The sequence below is a fragment of the Podarcis pityusensis genome (assembly GCF_964106645.2).
Source record: "Podarcis pityusensis genome assembly, chromosome: 13".
NCBI lineage: Eukaryota > Metazoa > Chordata > Lepidosauria > Squamata > Lacertidae > Podarcis > Podarcis pityusensis.
The window spans coordinates 13183563-13210039 of record NC_138038.1 but is presented as its reverse complement, the minus strand read 5'-3'; the positions used below and the strand labels follow the sequence as shown (position 1 = coordinate 13210039).

Here is a 26477-nt window from a genome sequence, read left to right as displayed (position 1 = left end):
GTTTTATGAAGTAACCATGAATAACAAGGAAATCAGAGGCAGAGAGGTGGTGTTGAGTGAACCTCTCCGTCGCCTTTCACTTGAAACCGCGCTCTTGTTCCGTTTCCCAATGCATAACGCGATCCGAATTGCATCTGAATTGCATCATAACGCGATCCGAATTGCATTCCTATGTAAGCCTCCCCCTCTTAAGCCCCTCCCTCTCCCCTCAGTTTTGCCCTTCCCGGCCGCCGTAGCTCACAAACTCTTTAACAACTATAGCTATTGGCAGGAAATTTAAACTTGGTTCATTGGCAGTTTCGGGAAAACAAGGTCTTAAATTCATGGGCGGATGAAAGTTTTGCATGTAAGTAAAAGGTTCGGTTTTTAAGGAATGCTGGCTGAGGATCCCATCCCACTGATGGGATCTGCTTAATGCCTTTTACTCAATTGCATGTTTTTGGTCTCGTGAACGTGTTTGTTCACACATTATTGCTAAATAGCCTTCGCTATGTTAATGGGTCCCGCTGTGATTTTGCATGGTGTTCCCCAGTGAATGCAAGAATTATGATTCCCCAGTTACTCTGCGTGCTCCTCATTTATTTTCTTAAATGGACAACGTGCCTGCAAGGGCGGGTGCGCGGGGGGGGGGGTCCTGAAACATGCGGGTCATTGTAAAAAAAAGCAGTTTTTGTCATGTGAATTTGGAGGAGAAGAAAGCTGTGAGTTGGCTGAGGCATGCTTGGGGTGCAGTTATTCTCTCTTTAAGGGCCTGTTACAGGGTTAGTGCATTTGACTGCTTTAATATGAGAAGGTTTTCTGGTCTGCAGTATAGCAGAACTTTTATCTGTGCTCTTGGGACCTCTTTGTTTTAAATATTCTTGGAGCTTCAGCAAATGTCCTTAGAAAGTGACAACTTCAAGGCTGATAACTTTATTTTCCTTTTATTTTAGCCTTCTGAAGTGATTGTTTTTTTATGCTGAGGATTCTGCTGGCCTAGCCCATCCCAGCTTTCTCTGCTAAAATGGCTGACTGGACGCTTCGGCATTGGCAAAATCTCGGTGAGTGAATGCACCCATGGGGTTATATTCAGCTCTCTTTCTAACTTTTACTCAGAGTAGACCCACTGAAATGAATGGCTATGGCAAACTTGGGTCCCTTAACTTTGGTGAGTCTGCTCTGAATAAAAGCTGAAAACAACACACAATCTCTAGATGAGGCAGAGTCCCCTAGCCAGCATAGATAACTGTGGATTTATTTTTATTTAAAATGCTTCTATGCTGCCTTTAAAAGCAAAAGCTCTCTCAAAGTGGCATCCATAAAAGCAGCCTAATGCAATCACAAATAAAAAAGATTGACAAGCCAATACATAATAAAACAGACAGATGAAATTAAAGTCCAATATAATCAAAATCAACAGCAGCAGGAAAACGCAGCAATTTCTTTTATTTCCAAAAATTGTCAAGGCAAGAAACTCGGCAAGAATAGTTGAGTTCTCGGATCTTTCCAAGAGCCCAGTTGATAAAGAGTTCCAGAGCCTTGGGGCTACTCTGGAAAATGTTCTCCCCTTTCTATATGCCAATTTAATTGCCCTTGGTGACAAGCAGGACTTCCACCTGTTCGTTTATAAAAATACTGTACTTACATACAACAATTTATTAAAAAAATTAAGTATGGCATATAACAAATATATATACAATAGAAACCAAAACGACAGATCACCAACTGACTGTAACAAAAATGATTTTTTAAATTGACTACAAAAACCTGGCAGCATAAAAGTTTTCCCAAAAAAGAGAGTAAAGATTAATACAGAATACACCTGCTGAATCTCTGTTGGGACAGTAATCCACACGATTGGGCTGATAACACTGAGGACTTGGTTTTGTGTTGATATCAGACATTGCACTCAAAGTGCTCTTGGGCCTTCAAATAACTTGGACCCAAACCATTTTAAGGCTTTAAAAGAGAAAGAAAGGATAAGGAGTTCCTTTCACATTTCATTTTTAATTCATTACCTGCTTTTCCGCACTGCTGTACTCAAGGCAATTTACAACCCATAGAAGTGATGAAATAATGTACAACATAAATCAGTAACAATTCAGTCCAATGTAAATAAGTCCTCATGAGTAGTGTTTTAAATCAGGTAATGTAAAATTCAATAGATGGTGAAATAATATCTACTAACAGAATATTGGCAAGTTATGGTTTTGATGCAGAGGAAGGGTGCTTTAGTCCCAGTGAAATCGGTGGGCACAGCTGAAGTCCCATTGGTTTCAAAGGGACTAACACTGCAATCCTGTGCATTTTACTCAGAAGTAAACCTTACAGTGTTCAGTTGGGCTTATACCCGGATAAGTGTGCATAGCATTGTAGCTTAAAGGATGGCTTAAAGCTGCAATTTGTACATTGTACAAATACCTCAGGTTACAGACACTCCAGGTTGCATGTTTTCAGGTTGCGCACCATGCCGAACCCGTAAGTACCGGAACGGGTTACTTCCGGGTTTCAGCACATGCGCAGAAGTGCCAAATTACAACCTGCGCGTGCGCAGATGTGGCGCTGCGGGTTGCAAACGTGCCTCCCGCACGGATCACGTTCGCAACCCGAGCGTCCATGTAGTATACACACTTCTGAGCAGACATATGTAGGGTTGCCCTGTAACTTTCTCTGGCTTCAACCCAATAATGAAACCAACTCACTCTGAATGATTACAATAAACCTTTATTATAAACAGCAAAGATGCAATATATAGAACACCATCGATCTCACAAATGTTTAACATAGGGGCAAGGTCACATCAATTTACAACATTCTATTTATTTATTAATTATTGCATTTATACCCTACCTTTTTTCCAAAGGGTTCAAGGTAGTATACACTGTTCTCGTCCCATTTTATCCTCACAGCAATCCTGTGAGGTAGGTTAGACAGAGAGACAGTATCTAGCTCAAGGTCACCAAGTGAGCTTCTTAGCTGAGTGGGGATTCGAACCCAGATCTCCTGGGGTAACCACTGCGGTGCCTTCCAGAAGTTGTTGACTACAACTCCCATCAGCCCCAGCCAGCATTGCTAATGGTCAGGGGTGATGGGTATCGTAGTGTGCAAGAACTGGAGGGCACCGTGTTGACTATCCCTGCTGCAACCACTACACCACACTAGCCCTTGGTGTGGCAAACAGAAATAGCTGGCAGAGGAAAACAGAGAAGAAAGCAATGTGATTGGACAACATCCCTCATTACTTTCCAGCCAGTCTAGATGGCCGCGCCCAGAAAAGCCAGTTGAAAGCGACAAGGAAACGAGAGGAGGCTGCCCGTTCAGCCAGAAGCCGTCCTTTGGTTGGGAAATCTTTCTACCTGGACCTCCCCAGGGGCAAGAATCTGGAGTTTCTGGCAGAGAGTGTGAAGCAACTGGGTGGGGTGAGTACAGTGGGGTTGTTTCTCTTACTGGTCTCCGTTAGGAAAGCCAATGTTACAGTTCAGTCAGGCATAATTGTAACTAGAACCAATTTGACAGGGAGGACTCCATCTAGAATGCCTCTGAGCATATGCAGAATGAGTGTCCCTCATCCGTGAGTGGACAGAGTTTGCCCATTGCACCAGGAAGTGCAATGTCTCCAGGGAAGCAGGTGTGGCTTCCACACAGGCAGGAGTCCCAACATTTTTCTTTGTGCCAGTTCAGCACTGTAGCACAGTTAGATCAGAAATGGGTAGGTGGGGCGGTATTTAGTGTATTCCAGTCATCAGTTTAAACGTGCTAGCTTACTCTTGGCTCAGTCAAGAGATGTGCATGGTCTTTTCAAAGTTCAGTACTATTGGCCACCCTCTTGCAACTTAACCGCAGGGGAAACTGGGACGTACCGAGTTTTTCCTTGCATTCTGTCATCTTTTCCTGAAGGCGCTGCAGTTTTGGAAGCAGAACAGGAAAGACATTTCCGCAAAATTGTCAACTGTTCCAAATTACCAGTCAGATTAAAAAAATAATAATAATGAACTGGAAGGATTGGTTGGTTGCACTGGTTATAGCTTGCTGAGGAAATCCACTTGGCATTGTGTGAATATTGCATGATGTGTGTGAACAAGACAGGCTCAGATAATTTCACCTACATACACATGATGTGCCTTTAAAGCACGTTTGAAGCACCTTATTTCCCTCAAATAATTCTGGGTGCTGTAGTTCACCCTTCACAGAGTTCCAGTTCCAGCAACCCTTAACAAACTACAGTGCCCAGAACTCTTTGCAGGGCTTTAAAGGTATAACGTGTATGTAGCCTTCATACTGTTGGTCTTCCGTCAACCTCCCCAATTTAGGATTGTTTGTTAGCAGGATTGGCAGCACACACGCACCATAGGCTTCCCCCAAAGAATCCTGGGAATTGTAGTTACTCCTCATGGAGCTACAAATTTCATCACCCTTAACAATCCATCATTTTCAGGATTCTTCTGGGGAAAGTGCTTTGAATGTATGGTGTATGTGTGCAGCTGTCGTGATTCATTCCAAGCAAGAAATGTCCACCATTAATCAGTCAAGATTAATGATCAGCTGTGAAACTGTCTTCCTGTTTGTTTCTGGCTCCAGGTTGTTGAAAGTTTTCTGAGCAAAGAAGTGACTTGCGTTGTCTCCAGTAGCCAAGAGGCCAGGCGGGAGAGGTGGATGGAAAAGCAAAGTAGTTCTGCGTTGAAGGATGCTCAAGCTGGATCCCGGCCTTCTGCAGAGCTCCAAAGGGGTCCCTCGCACAAGCCAATAGACACTGTAAGAGATGCGGCGGGGTGGGTTGGGGGACTAGGACTTTGGGACTAGGCGGGGTGGGACTAGGCGGGGTAGGTTGGGGGACTAGGAGTTTTATGTATTTTTTCGCAATAGAACTCCCCCCCCCCCCACCAGTGCTCTCCTCAAATCTGGAGAGCTGGGGGGAAACCCAGAACAAGTTTGTTTGTTATTGTATCTATATCTCATCTTTTCTTCAAGGAACTCAGAGTTGGCATACAGACCGCTTCCCCTTTCCCCATATTATCTTCACAACAACGCTGTGAAGTACCGTATTTTTCGCGCCATAAGACACACCCGACCATAAGATGCACCTAGTTTTTAGAGGAGGAAAACAAGAAACAAGAAAGCAACGCAAAGCCTCTTGAGCAAAGAGGCAGGAGCGCTCCCGCTGCACTCAAGAGGCTTTGCATGGCTATCCCTGAAGCCAGAAGAGGAAGAGGGATCGCTACGCACCGATCCCTCTTGCTCTTCTGGCTTCAGCAATAGCTGCGCAGCCTGCATTCTCTCCATAAGACGCACACACATTTCCCCTTACTTTTTAGGAGGGGGAAAGTGTGTCTTATAGAGCAAAGAATACGGTAGGTTAGGCTGAGTGTGACTGGTCCATGGCTGAGTGGGGCTAAGAACCCTGATCTTCAGTGTCCAAGTTCAACACTCTAGCACTTACAGTCATACCTTGGATCCCAAACGCCCTGGAACTTGGACATTTTGGCTCCCGAACGCCACAAAGCCGGAAACCATTGTTCCGGTTTGCAAATGTTCTTTTGGAACCCGAACTTCCTGCAGCCAATCAGAAGCTGTGATTTGGTTTTCGAATGTTTTGGAAGTCAAATGGACTTCCGGAATGGATTCTGTTCAACTTCCAAGGTATGACTGTACACCACAGTGGTGGACAGGAAGAGAGGGAGGAGAAATCCCATTGCCTGGACAAAAGTCCTTGTGCTGATGGGACAAGTGCATTGAATACTGCCCTAAAAATTAACTTCCTTTTTGTGGCATGCTAGCAGCCCCTGCGCTCAGTATGAGAATTACTAGGCTACTTAAATATCAACCTTGCCAATGCAACCTTTTTTTTTGTTTGCTCTGAATTCTTAAAGAAAACCTCTGGGCTTTGAAGCATGTTTTCAACTGACATTTTTAAAAGATGGATTAGTTCATGGGGGGGGGGGGACTTCACTTGTTCCATGTTTCCCAGTACCTTTTTCTTTTCTTTTTTTAATGCTGGAGACCAAGAATGAACGAAGGGAAGGGGTTCTCTGGCTCTGGTTCTGTTTGAGGCAGGACACTGACCCATCTTTGGACCAAATCAGATGTGATGTTAATAGCATGAATGAAACAAGCGGGCATCTTTTTGTAAACAACCACAGATAGGCCTGCAATGACCCAGAAGTAGAGTTAAGCCCTTTCCCTTCTGCCACGGTACCAGCAAAAATCCCCCCCTACTTTTATTTACATCAGGGTGGAAGCCCATGTTTATCACCCATCACTGTCGCCAATGGGGAGATTTTGTTCTTGATTTTTTTTTGCAGACCTGATGTTATTTAGGCTATATAGCAAAAACAGCAAAGTGCATGCTAGTTCCAATTTACACAATTGTCATGTCTAGCTCAGCCTTTTTATCTCTCTCCACTGCCCAAAAGCAGTTTTACTTAGCAGTGCAGAGGTTCCTGCCCTCCCCCAACTTTATTGTTTAGGCTAAAAAGAAGAAAAATGTGCACGAGCCTCTTTAGTCCTAATAAGCTGCAGAGGTTTTATCAGACAGATAAACATTTTCTTCCAGTGTTTGGGCTAGCTAGGAAGAATGGCTGCAGCTGCTTTTAAAAAAAGCAATTTTTTATTTAAAAAAATGTGGTCTTCCGTTGCCTTGGATGCAAAACACCCTTCTGGTGGGACAGGGTTTCAAGCATCAGACAGCCAAGCCCCATTTTACCATAAAAAAAAAATCTCACTTCAACCAAACCAGGTTTTCGAGTGCTTACTGTCACTTACGTCTTTTCTAAGAAGAGGAGATCTGGATGGGCATTCCATTTGCTGACCTTGACATAAGTTTTGTTTTTCTTTTTTCATTCCTGGCCATAGCTGCTCCTGCTCCCCGTATGTATGTACGTATGTATGTATGTATGTATGTATGTATCTGTCCAACCGTCCCTTCCCACTTCTGATTTTAAGAAGTCCAGCTGTGATGCCCCAAAACCCGTTAAACTGAACTAAAAAGGTAAAGGGACCCCTGACCATTAGGTCCAGTCATGACTGACTCTGGGGTTGCGGCGCTCATCTCGCTTTATTGGCCGAGGGAGCCGGCGTACAGCTTCTGGGTCATGTGGCCAGCATGACTAAGCCGCTTCTGGCGAACCTGAGCAGCGCACGGAAACGCTGTTTACCTTCCCACCGGAGCGGTACCTATTTATCTACTTGCACTGGCGTGCTTTTGAACTGCTAGGTTGGCAGGAGCTGGGACTGAGCAACAGGAGCTCACCCCGTCGCGCGGATTCGAACCGCCAACCTTCTGATCGGCAAGTCCTAGGCTCCGTGGTTTAACCCACAGCGCCACCCGTGTCCCACTGTTAAACTGGACTAAGAGCGCACAAATAAGCCTAATGCTAATGCCTAATGCTTATGAAGAAGTGATGAATAGAAACAGATAAAGCCCATTGCCAAGACCTGTGAAATCTGATTTCTCCATTTGTTTTAACCTGCTCTTTCCTTTGTCCCAATTCTTTCCCCTCCCCATTCTTACCCACACCCTCCCCAACTCTTTATGCAGAACCTGATCAGTCGTGGGAAAAAGCTCTTGCATAAAGCCATCAGGGGTCAGGTGAGCAACCCTACCAATCACTTTGTTCATCCTTGGGGTGGGGTGATGGGTCACAGTTGTGGATGAAACAGCAGAGTTGAAATGCAACCAATAGGTAACCTAGCTCAAGCCCCTGCTTACATTTAAACTGAACAATAATTCGGTGAGCCGAAGCTCAGCCCAGACAAGACTAAGATGCTGTTAGTTAGTGGGTGGTTCCTCTGACCAGATGAGTGGAGTTCAGCCTGTTCTAAATGAGGCTGCACCACCCCGGAAGGATCAGGTTTGTGGCACTGAGGATTCTCTAGGGTCCTCTTCTGTTGCTTTATTCATTTATTTATAAGCATTTTAAAAACTGCTTAATATTTAAAATCTCTTACATAAAACAGTATCATAAAAAAACAGAATTATTTTTTTTATGAGTCATAGAGAACCTGGGCAAAAATAGGTCTTTTGAAGCAACTTATGGATGATGTAGAGAGGGAACGATATTCCAAAGGATGGGGGCAGCAGCAGCTAATGCCCAGTTTTAGGTGATGGGTGCAGGGCCTCAAGTAAAATTTCCCCAGATGATCCAAACGATCTTAACAGGTCTGTACAGGGGCAGATGGTCTTTCAGGTAACCTGGTCCCAAGATCATTGGGGCTTTTGTGTGACCTTGAACATGGCTTGGTAGCTAATCAGCCACTGCTGTAGCTCCCTCCTTACAGGTAAAGTATCTGTGAGTCCAGGTACTCTAGTTAGCACCCTTGCTGCAACATTCTGTACCATCTAGTCCAGTCTCAATGCATGCCTCACTATAGTTCAGTTGTGAGGTTACCAATGCATGAATCACAGTGGCCAAGCTATCCTTGTCCAAGTAAGGGTGTAACTGGCAAACCAACCTAAGTTGGTAATAGGTGCTCCTCACCAGAAAGACTGCCTAGCCTTCCAGCGACAAAAATGGTTCTGGAAGCACCCCCAAAGCACGTACCTGTTCCTCCAGAGGGAGTGCAATCCTGTCCAGAACTGGTAATCTGTTGTGCCTGGGAATCACTTCCTTGCACATTCGCCTTCTTACCAGAATTCAGTCTTAGTTTCCTGGCCCTCATCCAGCTCTCCATTACATCCAGGCACCGGTTCAGAACAGTCACTGCATCTCCTGATTCAGATGTAAAAAAATCTCTAATCTATGTGCAATATAAAAACAATATCCATTAGAACAAAAATACAATAATGTTTTTTAGGGTGCAGTCCCATGAGTGGAATTTCCCCAGATCTAAGTGGTCTTATAGGACTGCACAGGGGCAGGCAGTCTTTCAGGACACCGTGGCCAATGGTATCAAAAGCCCCTGAGAGATCAAAGCAAAAGCAACAGAGTTGTACTCCCTCTGTCTCAAAACGGAGCTTTAACCCTGACTGAGACCGGTTAATGTAATAGACATAGGTGGCCTCAATGGCACAGAGTGTCTTCCCCCAGCTTTGGTTGGTGGTCCAGCTGTACCCATACCTGGGCAGGGATGGCCTGGCTGTGGTGATCTATTTCCCAGTATCCTCTTGATTGGATTACTGCGATGGACATAGGGCTAGCTGGTGTCAATGCAGCCACCAGATTACCCAGGGGACTAACACTAGTATTGGCACAACTGCACTTCCTATCTATAGGTTTTGGGGACCAATTCAAGGTGCTACTTTTAACCTATAAAGATTTATACAGCCCAGAACTACAATACCTGATTGACTGCTTCTCCTGGCAAGATTATACCAGGACCTTATGAGGGTCATCTGGGGCCATTTTCCTTGTGCCTCTTCTGAGAGAGGCTTGAAAGATGACAGTACAGAGAGAGGTTCCCCCCCACCCCTCACCTGTGAAATGCTCTCAAAATGAGACTCACTTGGCACCAACACTGACATCTTTTGGGTGCCAGGTTCAGGCTTTAATTTTCATCCTGGCTTTCAATGAAATTTCACCCAGGTGAGTCAAGGCTAGTGTTGGGTTGGGTTGCTAATAATACCCCCTCCCCCTTGGAAGCAGATGTTTCCTCTCTATCATGTATTTATTAGAGTGTTTAGGTTTTAATTGTGGTTGTTTTTAACGATTTCGTACATTTTCAAATGTGATGGTAAGTTGCCTTGTGTCGGGTGACAGACAAAACAAATAGATACATTAATAATCTAGGTCTCCCCCATGCAATCCAGAGAGCAGACACACTACAGAAATATGGCCACCAAGCAGGTAAGTTTCATGTGCTGCAGGGGAGACAGAAAGCTCTCAGGGTTATTGTCAAAGATAATATAGGTGGTATGCGCTTGTATGCCAGACAAACACCAGTCACTATTAGTGGTAGTCTGTTGCTCCATGAGAAAGCTGGGGGTTGGCCTTCCTGAGACAGCAGAGTACTGGCAAGACAACCTTTGAGTCGGTGAGTTACCTTGGTCCTACACCTGTTTCGTGAAAAGTATTCTCTCTGCCCCACCTGATTTGTTATAGGCGCTCTGATTAGTAATTGCTATATACATTCTCTGTTTTTCTTTCTTTCTTTCAGGATAGCACCTGTGGCAACAGCATCCTTGCCACTTCGCGATCCTGGGGGGTACAGATTATACACATAGATGGTATCCTTTTTCTAATCTGGAGTGGGGTGTCCATTCAGATGGCTTTGCAAAGATAAATCATGTCTTGCAAAAGAAGCACCTAGTCTGACAGTGAAGGAAGAACTCTCCCAAATATTTTACCAGCGTGGCTCCTTGATTCCCACCAGGGCTCCCTACCTAAGAGAGGCAACTTCTGTGAGCTGAGGTTTTGTGGGTTTCTTTTTGCATCTTGAATTAAAGGGTATGGTTTTCCCCCTGTGTATGTCCCCAACCTAGCAGAAATCTTGCTACCGCCCCCACAAAAATAAAAATTAAAAAATTAACAGTTCCCAGGATTCCCTAAAAGGATCCTGTATGGTTGGAATACACAATTTGTGTGCTTCTTTCTTCCAAGCAACTTGAAAGTTTCTCCCACCCCAAGGTCCTGTTAAATCTTAATATAAAATTTCCTGTCCTGCTATAGAGGGTTAGGGTGGGTTGTCTGATGCTGCCTTTGTCTGATGCTGCAGTCTGGGAGGCAGGTTGGGCTAAAGAAGGTGCTTGTCTGAAGGTACCAAGTGAGCTTTGTAATTGAGCAGGGATACAAACCTGGATCTCACAGCTCAGTACTAGACATCATCCTGTATAATAGGTAAATAAGAGAACATGGGGCAGATTCTGGAGTGCATGGAGGGTATAAAATGATGAGAGACAGAGCTAGGGATAGATGTGTCTATTTTAGTCTGTGTCCATTTTGCATACATTCAGGCATAAATCCTTTCGATTCTGTTTTTTGCATGAATCAGCAAACCTTTTTTTAATCTTCATGAAAACTTGTATTTATATTTTATCTCGATAGATCTAAACCTAAAAGGGACGCGGGTGGCGCTGTGGGTTAAACCACAGAGCCTTGGCCTTGCTGATCAGAAGGTTGGTGGTTTGAATCCCTGCAATGGGGTGAGCTCCCGTTGCTCGGTATCTGTTCCTGCCAACCTAGCAGTTTGAAAGCACGTCAAAAGTGCAAGTAGATAAATAGGTACTGCTCCGGCGGGAAGGTAAATGGCGTTTCCGTGCACTGCTCTGGTTCGCCAGAAGCGGCTTAGTCATGCTGGCTGCATGACCCGGAAGCTGTACGCCGGCTCCCTCGGCCAGTAAAGCAAGATGAGCGCCGCAACCCCAGAGTCGGCCACGACTGGTCCTAATGGTCAGGGGTCCTTTACCTATCTAAACCTATTTTATCCTAAAATATGGGTTGCAACGCCAAAGGATTTGAATTCTACTTTCAACTTACCGTACTTTGAGGTTTAGGGTAGGGATTTTAGCTCTGGCAGAAAGTGTGCTTAGCACACAGAAGATTCCAGGTTCAATCTCTGGTTTAAAGGATCAGGGATCTGGTGATGGGCAAGTTCTCTGTGTTGGACCCCATAAAGCTACTGCCAGCCAGAGTAAACTACTTGGCTAGGTGGGCCAATATAAGGCATTTTCCTGTGCTACATATAGGCTCTATTTAGATGCAGACCAATATGCTCCAGTTATTAGAGCAACTAGTTAAGAGTGCATGCTTGCTCAGAAAATGATGGATTTCAAAATGGGAAACCTGATGTAAATCAATGATTTAAATTGGTCTTTTTCCCAGAGTGATTTAAATCACCTTGATTTCAATCGATAACACCGCATTATAGAGGCAAACCTCTTTTCTGCATGAAATAGCGCAATGCTTTTTCCTTGCCGGAAGGTGGCAGGCCAGAGCAATGGATGGAAGAGCTTTTCATTGGTATGGGGTGGTTGCCGGGGAGATTTTCCCTCACTCTCTTCTGCATGGGTCTTGATTAGGATTGCTGACAGTATTACTAGCTCTGACTCCCGTGGCTCAGCAGATTGATCAACAGACATTCTTCTCCACTGAAATGCCTCATTTGCTGAGTTGTATTTTTGTGAGTCAGTCTGCTGCTATATGCAGCGGGGTGGGCCTCTTTTCTGTCAGTTGGCAACCATAGCCTTAATTGGACCAAAAGACTGATGTAGTTCCAGCCTCTTCCTTACCAGGGAGGCTGGAATGACATAAGCAAGTGCTACCAGGTAATTTATGTGATTCGCTATACAAAAAGCTTTGCTTCTGTACAATGTGTGCATTTTTTTTTTTAATGCACATGTTCTGTCTTGCTCATTCAGTTTCAGAATTGTTAAACATATTTAGCAGGTGTCCTGCAGGATAAACCTGTTGAGATGTTGCAGAGTTCTTTGTGGCATCAGTACTGCTTCAGCAGCGAGCATATGAAAAAGCTGGGGTGGGAGAAAAGAAGGCTTGTTCCTCAACCTGAGCGCTTGTTGGTTCATGCAAACATTAGACAAACATTACCTTAATTGTGGGGCCCCATCTCTCCTTTATGCCTCATTCTAATCCCTCTGTCAATTAGTTTCTGACACAGCTTACTTAAATTGTCGGCTGATCAACCCTGTTCCTGTGCTTGATCTGCAGAAATCAGTAGGTAAATTTTAAGTTAGCTTTTTCCACGGTGTGAAGATAAGTGTGATCACTTGCTACTGTCTGCTGATCAGGCTGCTGTTCAGGGCACAGCTGCAGCAGCTGCTTAAAAGTTGGTGACCTAACAAGTGCTCAAAGTTGGTTTGATAACTGGGTGTGGCCTCTTTCCCCCTCCTTCTCTCTTCTCCCCCATCCAAGTGTTGAAACTGTGAGGTTGTGTCCACACTCCCATTTATTCCACATGCAGTACTAGCCCACCACTGGCTTGAGAAGCAGTGTACAAATGATTTTAGCTATAATCAATAGCTCCCTGTTGTTTCTTTTGAAACACAATGTGTTGATGCGTTCTTTCCCAACCCAGATATGATCTGAATTGAGAAACGCCTTCCTGAGTTTTAAGCCAGCAATGTATATACTGCCAGAGTTAGGTTGTGCTCCTGTTCCTCTACTCTTATCTTTTTCTAGGGGGTAGAATACAATGTTGTTCTCCTTAATGGCCCTTCCTCCTCAGAAATGCTGTCCTACATACGATTGTTGTCTAAGAAGCACCCTTCCACGGCAAAGGTTGGTAATGTTAAGAGGTACATTTTTGTGTAGCTTTTATGATTTCAGGATCGTAACAGGCCCGGGAAATACCATGCTTAAAAGGTAAAGGGACCCCTGACCATTAGGTCCAGCCATGACCGACTCTGGGGTTGCGGCGCTCATCTCGCTTTATTGGCCGAGGGAGCCGGCGTACAGCTTCCAGGTCATGTGGCCAGCATGACTAAGCCACTTCTGGCGAACCAGAGCAGCGCACGGAAACGCCGTTTACCTTCCCGCCGGAGTGGTACCTATTTATCTACTTGCACTTTGACGTGCTTTCGAACTGCTAGGTTGGCAGGAGCAGGGACCGAGCAACGGGAGCTCACCCCGTCATGGGGATTTGAACCGCCGACCTTCTGATTGGCAAGTCCTAGGCTTTGTGGTTTAACCCACAGTGCCACCCACGTCCCTCAGGATCGTAACAGGCCCAGGAAATGCCATGCTTAAGATGTGGTAAATCCTGCCCTACAGCAGGAAGGGCAGGATAAATCATGGCCTTTCTTTCTGTGGCTGATTGACACCATTTGTCTGGAAGGTTAGGTGCCCGCACGACTGAAATGATTGTGGCCCTATTGGCTTCCCACAAACGGACTCGGTTTTTGTCGCACCCCAGAGCAGGAGAGATTTAGCTAGAAGACTTTTGAGGCTGTTTTCCAGGCATTTGCCAATTCTTAGGAGATCGTTTCATATTATGCAAACAGGTTCTCAAAAGCACAATGTAACTGTGGGGTAGAAGACTGAGAATTTGAACCTGGGTTTGGGGAGACTACAGAGGTCCACCTCTTCCAGGGGTTGTGGTTTCTAGTTCTAGAGCACACCAGCATAACCCACTTTCATATGCTCTGGTGTTACATAAACTGCCATGTGAACAAGCATGTTCCCTGACCATTGGCACTGGGAGAATGGGTGGGACACCATCTGCTACATGCACTGGCGGTCAGTGCTGCTGGGACCAGCTGCCAGAAACCTTGAAGACCTGCTGCCGTGTGCATTTAGGTTTTTTTTTGCCTGCCTCTGTCAGCCTTTTTAATGCTTGCTGCAGATTCATTGTCCTGACATCTCTTACTGTGTATTTCCCCTGGGTTAGGTGAAGTTGGTTGCTTCTGGGTTCCAGCCTTCGGAAGGTAAGCATGGAGGTTTCAGTGTTGCTGGAGGCCAGGGGGCGCCCTGTGTTGTCACCTGCTGCCTCCCATCGCCTTGCATAAACTCCAAAATTCATATTGCGGTTTGGTGATGTACACTCTGTGCTTAAATGAGACGGGGAGAGAAAGCCAGAGAGGTTTGCTACAAGAAAACGTATATAAATCACTTCATGCAAAATAAAGAGACTTGAGTCAGTTCCAATTCTGAACAGTTAAAAAAACAGAACTCTGAATTGGAGGGAGAAAATTTGGCTGCAGACAAGAAACAGGAAGAAAAGTTGCATATCTGTGAGTAGGAAACAGCATTGTCCAGATCAGTTAAAGTCCCATCACTTCATCTTGCTTTTCCAAACAAGTGTTGCATGTTTCCAAGCCTAGCAATAATAAAGAGCTAGGACCTTACACTGGGTTGTGCTAACTCTGAAGTTTTCAACCTTTTTGAGTCCACGGCTCCCTTGACCAACAAATTATTTATGTGGCACCCCTGTGGGTCTCAGGAGCCCAGTTATGTCACCTCTTCCCTGCAGAGCTTGGCAGCCTCTCACTCTTTATCGAACACCCTTCCTTGTGGGGCGTTTCCTCAGCCTCCTCTCCCCTCTCCTTGGGAGTCCTCTGGGCAGTCACTGCTGCTGCCCGTGGTCTCTGAGCTGCCCGCCCTGCCCCAGAGAGAGGTGCCTTCTCACACTGCCCCACAGGGGCCTGGGACTTGTCTGTCCATTCCCAATAGCAGGGACTGGCTGGCTGGACTGCCTTGCCTGCTTGCTTGCTTACTCTGAGGCCACTTCAGCTTCTGGCAACCGGCACCCCCTGACCAGCCCCAGAGGCACCATTTGCCTGCGGAGCTTGTAGCCAGGTTTGCTGCAACAAACAACTAGGCTAGCCTTTGGGAGGCAGAGATGCAAGAGGGCATCAGAGATGGGAGGGAAAGAAAGAGGGACAGAGGCCAGTGTTGCCCGCAGCACCCCTGACCATCATTCAAGGCACCCCAGGGTGCCACGGAACACTGGTTGAAAACCACTGTGCTAACTTATTTATTTTTCTTGTGTACATTTTAGCATATGCTTTGTATGCCATGGTGATGTTGTTGTTGTTGTTATTATCTATCCGCCCTTCACTCTTAAGGTCCCAGGATGGTTACAACAATTAAAACACAATACTAAAAACAATTTAAAACAATTTCCAATCACAAGCATAAAATGAGTCCCAAAAATATACAGCTTACTGTACATTATTTGCTCTCTCTGTCGCATCTTCCCCCCCTTCCAGCGAAATCTCCAGTGTTCCCTTGGTATTTAAAACTGCTGATGGGCTTCCTTTGTGCCGGCGACAAGGTCCAGCCACATCTCCTGTTCCCTGGAGATGTGCTATTGTGGCTGCCAGTTCTGGACTGTCTCCCACTTGCTAACAATGCAGCGTTGGCATGGTGCTGGCACGGTGCCTGCCCATGAGGCAGGCTGTTGTTTTAATATAATAATCGCCTTGTTACACAGTGTTTAAGTAACAGTCACCTGCAACAGCTTGCTCAGCTGTTTCCCCCCAGAGTTGGCTGCTTAACTGCAATCCTCCTCCCTCCCCCCCCCGACTTCCTCAAATCTGTAATGACTTGATGCTTAGCTTTTTAAAGAGAGATGTCCGGGCTACCTAGCTTCCTGTGACCTTTCCACTAATCCAAAGTCTGGGATGCTGGTGGCTGTATCTATCTTTCCTCTGATATTTTAATAACGAGAGCTGCCAACAGTTGCTTTTCTTCTTCTCATGTTTCTTTCTTAGTGGTAAGGCTGAAAGCTCCATTCCTGAAAATTGAAGATGAGAGCAGGTAAGAGTCATGGAGAGTCACGGGACTCTCCCCGGCCTATTAATTTCTCGAAGACTGGAAGCTTGGTGTCACCTGGCTCTGTCGAAGCAGTCCAGCTCCCCTTCCCTGGCCTCTGATGTAGAAACTCTTCAATCTTTCCCACATAATGCAGGGTACGGGTTTCTCTGGTAAACCCATTGAGAGGTCCGTGGGAATAAAATGGGTAATGATGTCTCCCATCTTGGCATGATTCCCAGCTATCCCTCCATGAAGATCCTGTAGGTGGCTCTCTGTACATGCTGCCTTCCCAAGGGCCATTCTTGTTCATTCCCAAGTACTTACTGAGAGTTTTTTCGCTCTGTCTAGGCAACTCAGGCCATTCTTTCAACAATTCAAGAATTTCCCCCAACTGTATTTCCGGCCGCTGAGAAGACATAGCCCATTTCAACCCCCACGAACCTCTTCCAGCTCAAAGTAAGTGTTTGTGGGGGATGGGTGGGTAAGGTAGCTAATGGCGTAGGAGGAAAACTTAGGAAGCTCTTCTAATAAATATACAGTGGTACCTCGGTTTACATATGCTTTAGGTTACACACTCCGCTAACCCAGAAATAGTGCTTCAGGTTAAGAACTTTTCTTCAGGGGGGCCACTAGGGGGCGCATTGGAAGATGGCCGACAATACCATCTCTCCCACCCACACGGGGTAATGTGGGTGTTATGGGAGTAGGCAGCCTCCCTTGTTGCCCCAAGGAAATGGGGAACACTGCCCTTGCCTGCTGTGCCCATAAATCACCCCCTAATTCGAAAGAAGGGGGTGAGGACCCTAGGCAGAATGCCCCCATGTGGACCTCGGCTCTCCTGGACGCTGTCTCTGATCGCGCACTAGTTGCAGCAATTTGGAATAATTAATTACAAAAGAAGCAAATGCACATATTTCAAGTGAAGAAGGGGAGTGAAGTCTGCTAATTTAAGTGACCTCTGCGAAAGAAGACAACGGGCTGGAGAAACAGGAATATTTTACAATGAAGATACACCAAAGGCGGGGTATGTTGACAACGGGGCTGAATGGGGGGACGGACCTTTTTTACTTTCCTTCTATGTGATTTACAAGAACCCCTCCTCATTAGAACCGTCGGTTGAACTGACCCAAGCAGGATGATTAAGGTCTGTGTGGAGATAAACTTTAACCAAAAGTATGCTTTATGGAGACCGAGAAGCAATAAGAGCTTTTGGGAATGGCACAGCAATTAATAAGAGTCGCCATCTTGCCAAAGGATTTATAGCCGGGAGGAAGAACGGATTTGTTTTCAGACTGCATTCCTAGTGAATCTCCTCAGAGGTTTTGAGAAAGGAGGCAGATTGGTGAAGATTAATGACGCTAAGACTGTTTTGATGTATGGAAGTGATGTTATATGGAAAACGTCTGGATATGGCTACTGGATAAAAGAAATAATATCCACGCAGGATTACAAACTGTTCTAACCAGCTTGCGGAGACTATCAGAGGTCACAAAGAGAAAGGAAAAATATATGAAAATAACAAGAGATGTGGAAAAATAATAAGAAAGGACTGGATAGTACTGTGAACATCATAAGGTTAGATTTGTGGACATTAAAACAGCAGTAAGAAGCAAGAAGTTGATTGGATCCCTTCGGAACTTGAAATATGGGTACCCCCAACAAAAATTTAAAATTCGGCTGTGTAATTTGGAATTTATGTAATTTGATTTGATTTGATGTGATTGGTCGGTTAATAAAAAATTATTCTTAAAAAAAAAAAGAACTTTGCTTCAGGGTAAGAACAGAAATCGGGCTTCGGTGGCGCAGCAGCAGCAGGAGGCCCCCATTAGCTAAAGTGGTGCTTCAGGTTAAGAACAGTTTCAGGTTAAGAACGGACCTCCGGAACGAATTAAGTACTTAACCAGAGGTACCACTGTACAGGACAAATCAAATCTGCCTGTGTGGTGGGGAAACCAGGTAAAGAAACTGGAATCCTGCCCATAGCACCAGCTATTTTTGCCTCAGGTGTAGAAAGGGAAGCCACAAAAATATTGTTGGGCAGGCCTGAAGTTCAGAAAACAAAGGTAGTCCTGGATGGGACCCCCAAGTGCTGAGGAGATTATAAAAGTTTTAAATTGTGTCGACAAATCTGAAGGCGGGGGGAACAAAGTAGGACACTGGGTTTGTGCAGCAGGGGAATGGAATGTCCTGAATACGTTTGTTTTGTCCTTTCTGCAGAGCACCTGAAAGCAAACGGTCACCCAATGAACTCTTCCCTCCTTCGGCCTGCTGTATCATGCCCAAACCACAGAAAGGCTACTGTGAATGTTGTGAAGAAGTCTTTGCAGAGTTGCAGATGGTAAGAAAGTCCCTTACCCCAGACCTGGGCTTCCTCTGAAGGAGAACAAGTCCACTTATACCAGTGTCTGCCCAGTCCTGGGACAACTACCTACATTCTGAACTGCATGTACTAAAGCTACAGCAGGCTTTGCAGCTTCGGCCTTGGAGGACATAACCTCTGCTCCATTGTAGTACTAGGTCTAAGCTAGGCAGGGTACTAAAGCCTTTTCCTATACCAATTTATATCATGTTCAGCCTAGTGCTGTGCTGAAAATGTTCCCTGCTCTTTTGGTAAACCTATTTGCAGGCCATGGCAGCATTTGGGTGATTTATGCAATTTTGGGAGGAGGCATGAGGGGAATATTAAATTTTCAGTGGTGAAGAGCTTTACCAGAAGAATGGATTTACCCCCAAAATCCTCAAAACAGCTGGTGGCCACATCTGCCCTGCAGTGACACCTCTGAGTGGCCTTGCATCACAGCATAGTGTTGTTCCAGGTGAATTGTACAGTGGTACCTTGGGTTAAGAACTTAATTCGTTCTAGAGGTCCTTTCTTAACCTGAAACTGTTCTTAACCTGAGGTACCACTTTAGCTAATGGGGCCTCCCGCTGCCACCACGTCGCCACGCAATTTATGTTCTCATCTCAAGGTATTATTTTTGGGTTAGTGGAGTCTGTAACCTGAAGTGTCTGTAACCTGAAGCATCTGCAACCCGAGGTACCACTGTATATGGAGGTGGGCTGAAACAGAATTCCATTTTTATAAAGGAAATAGAAAGCCTTTGTTGCTTGTGCCATTTTTCAGGTAAAGCTCTTTGCCACTCCAAAAAATTTCACAATTTCCCCCCATCCCTTTACACACACACACACACGTGACCACTTTGAAGATCTGCAAAAGGTTCCCATTGGAATTTCAGACCCAGCTCTCATTCAGCCAACTGTCTGGCTTTGGAGACACCAGCACCATTAGCCATGTACTAACAGGCTCATCTTTGCAGCATAAGGGATAAATCTGCTTGTGTTTTTAAAGAAGCTGAGCTTTTCAGGAAGATACGTTCTGTGATAGTGTTGCATTCTGTGCTCTTACAGAATCCCAGCATATGCACAGCTCTGGGTACTAATGTCTCCCAGGCCTGGTAGTGCAGATGTCACTGAAGAATAAATGCATTCAGTGCTGAATAGACTGGGAGGAGGGACAAGTCCTCATGCCTCTGTTTAGCCCTCCTGAGAATTAAAAGTCTGGTAACTTCCTTGGAGACCAGTGGTTTTCTGTTGTGCAGAATGCAAACCCCCAAATTGGTCCAGTTTCTTAAATATTGGCACAAACATATTCAGTTGGGCACTGATTTAGTATTACTCCCTCTCCCCTGGCAGTTCTATTCTTTTCTTTGGTGTGTAAGCTCCTGAGGTCGTATCAGTCTTCCCAGCTCCTAAACAAGGCAATTCCTCACTGATTTATTTTGTCTGGATGCTTAAATAAAGAGGTTTGCTGGTACAGAATCTTTCATTTCCTTCCCATCTTCAGACCTCCCCCATTGCCTCTGATGCAGCCGTTTTGCCTTTTGCAGCACCTTCAAAGTCAACGGCATAAAGAATTTGCGCTGGATCCGTCCCACTACACTCTCGTGGACAGCATCCTCTCTCAACTGACCAACGACTTCGTGGTTTCTTCCTCCTCTCCACCACTGAGGTGAAAGTTTAACTCACGGGTTTTGGAGGGGGTGAAGAGTTATAAGTATCCAGCTCTTTTTGAAGGACTCAGGAATCACTGCATAAATCTGATGAGTATTGTGGCTATATTCAGGGATTCTGATCTACAGTTGTAGAAACTGACTTGGCAGGACGTTCAGGATGGACAGAAGGAAGCACTTCTTCATGCAGCATAATCCTGGATTGCCAGTAGTACATGTAAAAGGGATTTACAGGTCTTACTAGACCACAAGTTTAACATGAATCAACAGTGTGATGCAGCAGCCAAAAATACTAATCAAGGGGAGTAATAGTCTTGCTCTCTTCTGTCTTGGTCAGACCACACCTAGAGCCTTTTGCGGGATGGTTTAGGAAATTGGGTATGTTAAGCCTGGTAAAGAGGAGACAGAAAGGAGATATGATAGCCATCTTCAAGTATCTCAAGGGCTGTCACATGGAAGGAGATTCTGACTAAACATCAGGAAGAACTTTCTGACAGTAAGAGCTGTTCAACAATGGAACAGACTCCTTCGGAAAATGGAGGGCTCTTAAGCAGAGGCTGGATGGCCATTTGTCATGGATGCTTTAACTGAGATTTCTGTATTGCAGGGGGTTGGACTAAATGACACTTGGGGTCCCTTCCAGTTCTTTAATTCTATTATTCCCTTCATTGCTTGTGACAAAAGTTTGTCTAGGTGGCTGAAAAATATAGAAGAATATCTGTCTTATGGTCATGCTTCTGACTGAAGAATAAAACCCACGGTGGGGCCATTTTATTTCGTTTAGTCTCTCTAAAGCAGTCCAATGACATTGTTCTTTGTGTAATATGATAAAATTAAAACTTCCAGAAGAAGAACTGAACAGAAGCAGATAATTGGTTTGGGAACACTAAAATAATGATTTATTTTTTAAAAGGTACAAAAAATATTGACACCTGGGGCCCAAATGTGCTATATTTATATCATTTGCTAACTTTATATTCTCTTCCTCTTAGGATGCCTCCCAGTGCCTGTAGTGGTGACTATTCTGAATTTCGTTTGGAGGACTATTGCATGTTTGCTGGAGGACAGACTGTCAACCCAGAGGCTTCAGCTCACTTGCTCCAGGACCAAGACTTTCTCCATCTTGCAGAGCTACCCCTAGAGATGCTCCTCACCCCAGTGCCATTTGGATCCCTGGGGTCAGCATCCGAGCATCACAAAGCGGGCAGACTGGTTGCCAGTACTTGCTCAGAGGCTGCAGCCTCCGCTGAGGCCGACCACGGTGCCGTCCCCCCAGAGAGGGGGCTCTTAGTTCAGCCTGCTGCGCTCTCTCGGAAACGCAAGCTCTCCGGCAGCCTGCACGGGCAGGCAAGAAAGAAGCGAGCCTTATCCAAGCATCCCTCAAACAACAGGTTGCCGGATGAGAAGGCTGGCACGGCAGGATGCCCTCCGAATCAGATGGCTTCCAGACCCCTCGGCTTCTCTGCGGTACCATTCAGCAACCTTGGCCCCTCACACTTAACTTGGGACAGTCTGTCTTCTGAGCCTCTTGCTATAGACACCGGCTGCCTCCAAGACGCAGTGCGGCAGCTGGGCCAGGGCGAGGTGGCTGCTCTTTCTCCCTATCAAGGGAAGGACGCATGCATTTCTTGGGACTTTCCCAGCCCTAGTATTGAATCAAGAAGCATTTCTGGCTTCCCCATGGGCAAGCACATAGCCCCCACGCTGCTGGGCTCTGTGGACCAGCACTGCTTGTCTTTCATGGATATATCTGAACTAGCTTGGTGTGTTACCTCAGCAACTGGGCCTAGGCCCTAGCCATGGCCTCTCTGCTCCTCTCTGCCCACTGACTAGTCTTTCTCCTGAGGCAAAGAGCCCTCCTTCCATGTCAGAATGGGATAAACTGCCTTCCATCGCCCCTTCAAGAGCTTGATGGATGCTGCACTGCTAGGGACCTGCGTCAGCCTGTGTAAGGCAGCAACTATGAATCCCATCTCTGTTCTGCGCTCCTACAGAAAACAGCCAATCTCAGGCTGCAAGGAGGACTAGGGTTACAGGAACAGCCGTGTGGAGATGGAGGGGACTCAACTGCAGTTGGAGCTTGTGTGGAAAACTGGATAAGCTAGGCTTCACTTCCAGAGGCCTGCTTCCTCTGCTCTGCATCCTCCTCCATCTCTGTTTCCTATGCCCTCTCTTTGCTCTGCCTCTTTCCATCTCTGAGCTTCTTTCTCCTTCACTCCTCTTGCAGGCGGGCTACCGCCAAGTCTTCCTTTCTCCTCCAGTATCCTACGGAGTCAGGATTCATAACTGCAACCTTACAAGTTCTCTTTGATTTGCGTGCTTCTTAATGTGGCTTTTTTTCTGCTCTGCATCCCCTTTGAACCGAAATAAACAAAAGCAAACATTTGACTGCACTTGTTCCGTGTCATTTTCCTGTAAGGTCCTGGTTATCAAAATTCACTCATTCCTCTATATCCAGCTTTCGAATTCATGGAGAGCATAGCTCCATTGGTAGACCATAAGACTCTTCAGTCTCAGTGTCGTGGGTTTGAGCCCCACATTGGGCAAAAGATTACAATTCCATGACACTCCCAACTTTCTGCTTCTCTTTATGAATATCTTGCGCCCTTGAATCCCACATTGCTGTTAAATTGTGATTCTACTCTTGCAATATTAATATATAGGAATTAAGATCTCCCGCTTCAAGACCCCACAAAATGGTGACTTCCCAGGATCCCTTGCAAAAAGCTGTCTTTCGCTCCACTGAGTCAAGGTTTCCCTCAAAGTATCTGCCATTTCCACCTATTGACTCAAAAGAGATTAGTTCGCCTCTCCCTTTATATTATTACTTGAGCGCATCTACATCAGATATGTGGGTGGATCTATATTTGCTTTGGGATCCTCTCAGATCAGAGCAGAGACCGTTAAACAGATGCATGATGAAGAAAAGAAACATTCTAAGCCAGTCATCTTTATATACAGAGTTCTTAAAAGTTGTCATTTCCTGACCTCACACAACAACATCTTAAATGTCACAATAGCTATCCTAACTTTTAAATATATACTTTAAGTTTTCCTTTGTCGCATTTCTCTTTGCCCCTCCCCCCACCTCTCTCTCCCTCAGAATCGCAAACTCATTTCCCAACTGCCACACTCCTCCAGTCACTCTGTTCACTCCCCTGTTGTCAATCATTTTTCCACTAACATTTCTGTCACAAAACCATCTTGCGGCTCAAAACCGATCAACTGCCCAACCCCATGTAACACCTGGCAACTTTTGTGGCGGGCATACTGATACCCGAATGTCAAAAATGCTATAACGCGGCCCAGCTTTTGTAGAGGTCTCCCTTAAATTGTGCTCGCCTCAGAATTGAACGCTCTGCTTTCCCCACTCCGTATCTTACCTCCTGTAATTAGAGATAACTGTTATGCTATGTATGCAGGTTGAACAGAGTAAAAGCCTCATGGGTGGAAATTAATATTTCACCCTGCTCACAGATTTTGACCAAAAAAATACATGTTTAAATCATTACAGGAGAAATGTATCCTTTCAGCAGCAGTGTCACGGCAGAACGTACAACATGAGTATAAAGCTGAGGTAACATTTGACCCAATTGTGCTTAATGCAGTGGATCCACCGGAGATCCAGCGAACGCTTGTATTCTGTGATGCACAACAAGCTAATCCCTAATTTAGAAAGGAAATCAGATTTCGGGGGAATGCAGAGCTCAACAATAAATTTCAGGCGGTGTTTTACAGGCCTGTGTATGCAATATCAACTTTTCCACATTGGCTCTTCCCTTAAAGTTAATCCACAGGGCTTATTGGACACCCACATGGTCTAAGCCTTCGGGATCCAAACAGATGAGAGCTGGTGGTATAAAATCAGAGTGAAGTCATTTACTTTGTTTTCACGGCGCCCTGTTGTTGCCTCTTTTTGGAAAGAAGTTGAGACTAGAATGAATTTTAGTTTTGGATAGCACTTCAGAGATTACTGATAGTTGGCCTACTTATCAGATAAATGGGGACCATGTGAGGGGGTGGTTTAGCAAAGCCATGCTGACAACCTAAAAGAATAATCTTGAGGCACTGGAAATCTAGGATGACACCAAAGATGGAAGGGTTGGATGTATGATCCGCTGCTGCTGGCTGCTCACGAAAAGGTTCTCTGAGAGATGGGGGCTTCAAACAGATTTGGGATGGATTCATAGAACTGTATGCAGCACCAAGGAGAGAGATGTCATACAAACCAGTATTTCTGATATACAAATTGACTTCACTCCCAAAGGTGCACTCCTCTATTGTCTCCCGAGGCAGATGGATGCCAACCAAAGATTAATAAGAATATTTTAAATTTTCCATTCTAATTTTTGTTTCTTTGGGGAAGTGGAGATGGGTTATGTTTGGGCCAGTGGGGAGACTTGGGTGGGTGTTGGGGGAGTAAGTTTGGATGTACTGCATGCTATAGGAAAAGTTATCAACAAACTCTTAATAAACACACAATCATGTTGTGGTTTCTCACATGTCATATTGCACACGAGAGCCAGTGTGGTGTAGTGGTTAAGAGCGGTAGTCTTGTAATCTGGGGAACCGGGTTCGCATCTCCGCTCCTCCACATGCAGCTGCTGGGTGACCTTGGGCCAGTCACACTTCTCTGAAGTCTCTCAGCCCCACTCACCTCACAGAGTGTTTGTTGTGGGGGAGGAAGGGAAAGGAGAATGTTAGCCGCTTTGAGACTCCTGAAGGGGAGTGAAAGGCGGGATATCAAGTCCAAACTCTTCTTCTTCTTCTTCTGTACACTTGCAGCAAAAATGGAAGTCTTATAAAAGCCATTCTTAGACAGAACCTTTGCACTTTAAATGCCCTGCACTTTTTAGAAATGGGCCTGCCGCAACTTCTATCGTAATGAAACAAACCAGTCACATGTGGTGACTTGTAGAAGAGTAGAGTTGGAAGGGATCCCAAGGATCATTTAGTCCAACCCCCTGCAATGCAGCTAATAGTCAGAGACTAGTAAACTGGCAAAAGGTGACTGAGGAGTTAGCAAGTTTGGACTCTGGCTGGAAAGATATGATAAGCCATGAGTTTCACTGGGCCAGCCACTATCTGAGCCTAGACTACTTGATGGCGCACTATAAAGTGAGGTGCTTTGCACTCATGTTTACCACCCTGAGCTCAGGTGCTGTACCTGCTGACATTTATTCTCTGGAAAAAGTTTCAGAGCTGCAGCCTGTGTTCCCACTCCATTACATCATTAAGAATGAACTATCCCTTTTCCCAGTAGTGATGTATGGAAGTGAGAGCTGGACCATAAAGAAGGCTGATCGCCGAAGAATTGATGCTTTTGAATTATGGTGCTGGAGGAGACTCTTGAGAGTCCCATGGACTGCAAGAAGATCAAACTGATTCATTCTTATGGAAATCAGCCCTGAGTGCTCACTGGAAGGACAGATCGTGAAGCTGAGGTTCCAATACTTTGGCCACCTTATGAGAAGAGAAGACTCCCTGGAAAAGACTCTGATGTTGGGAAAGATTGAGGGCACAAGGAGAAGGGGACGACAGAGGACAAGATGGTTGGACAGTGTTCTTGAACCTACCAGCATGAGTTTGACCAAACTGCGGGAGGCAGCGGAAGACAGGAGTGCCCGGTGTGCTCTGGTCCATGGGTTCACGAAGAGTCGGACACGACTAAACGACTAAACAACAACAACATCCCTTAATTAATGGAACATGTTAGTCCCCATAGTGCCCAGAATACAGATTACACCAAATGTTCCATCCTACAGTTATACATTTGTGTCTCTGAGCATGTGCAAATTACCTTTCCCTCTTTACCACAGAGTACCAACAGACTGCCCCTACCCTGTTTGGATTGCACAGGAGAGGGTACGCCTAATAAACCGTAAATCTCACCACTTAAGAAATTTAAGTACTACCATAGGAGGTTGGAGAAGGAACTTTGTATTGTGCATTCAATTTAGCAACATTTGATTTGTGCTATTAATCGAGAGACAGTCTTATCCCTTATACACTCAGTGGATTGTTGTGGGAGAGTTTCTCCTGCAAGTTCCAAAGATCTCAGAAGCCTGCTCTGCAATAACTCAGAGCAGGGCTTTCAGTGTGGCTGCCCCTGTTCCGTGGAACAGGATTCCCTGGGAGATACAACAGACCCCCACTATCTGCACTTTCTGGAACCACCTGAATACATTTTTGTTCCAACAGATGTTCCAACCTGGATAAATGGGTCTTAACCACAAGTGTCTGATTTGCATCTTTTTAATTTTAAATGTAATTGCTGTTTTTGTGTTGCTAACTGTTTAAAAATATTTTTTAGTGTACATAGCCTTGTGGCGGTTGCTTAGAAGGC

General features: G+C 45.4%; 2 protein-coding genes across 2 annotated transcripts in view; both read left to right on the top strand.

Moving 5' to 3' along the window:
- Window positions 1–236: 236 nt before the first annotated feature.
- DBF4B (DBF4B-CDC7 kinase regulatory subunit) lies at window positions 237–22442 on the top strand (the record flags this gene model as incomplete). Its single annotated transcript, XM_080979119.1, has 14 exons — window positions 237–346; window positions 933–1040; window positions 3229–3398; window positions 4558–4731; window positions 7514–7564; window positions 10069–10138; window positions 13093–13145; window positions 14254–14290; window positions 16079–16124; window positions 16470–16577; window positions 18339–18459; window positions 20009–20130; window positions 21124–21598; window positions 22359–22442. The coding sequence occupies exons 2-14, from the start codon at window positions 1004–1006 to the stop codon at window positions 22440–22442; spliced, it is 1548 nt and encodes a 515-aa protein (XP_080835245.1). The 5' UTR covers window positions 237–346; window positions 933–1003.
- Window positions 22443–23248: 806 nt separating this feature from the next.
- ADAM11 (ADAM metallopeptidase domain 11) overlaps window positions 23249–26477 on the top strand; it is a gene marked incomplete at its 3' end in the record, with an annotated part of 84394 nt that continues 81165 nt past the window's right edge. Inside the window, exon 1 of the mRNA XM_080976669.1 lies at window positions 23249–23708. The remainder of the gene's footprint in view (window positions 23709–26477) is intronic.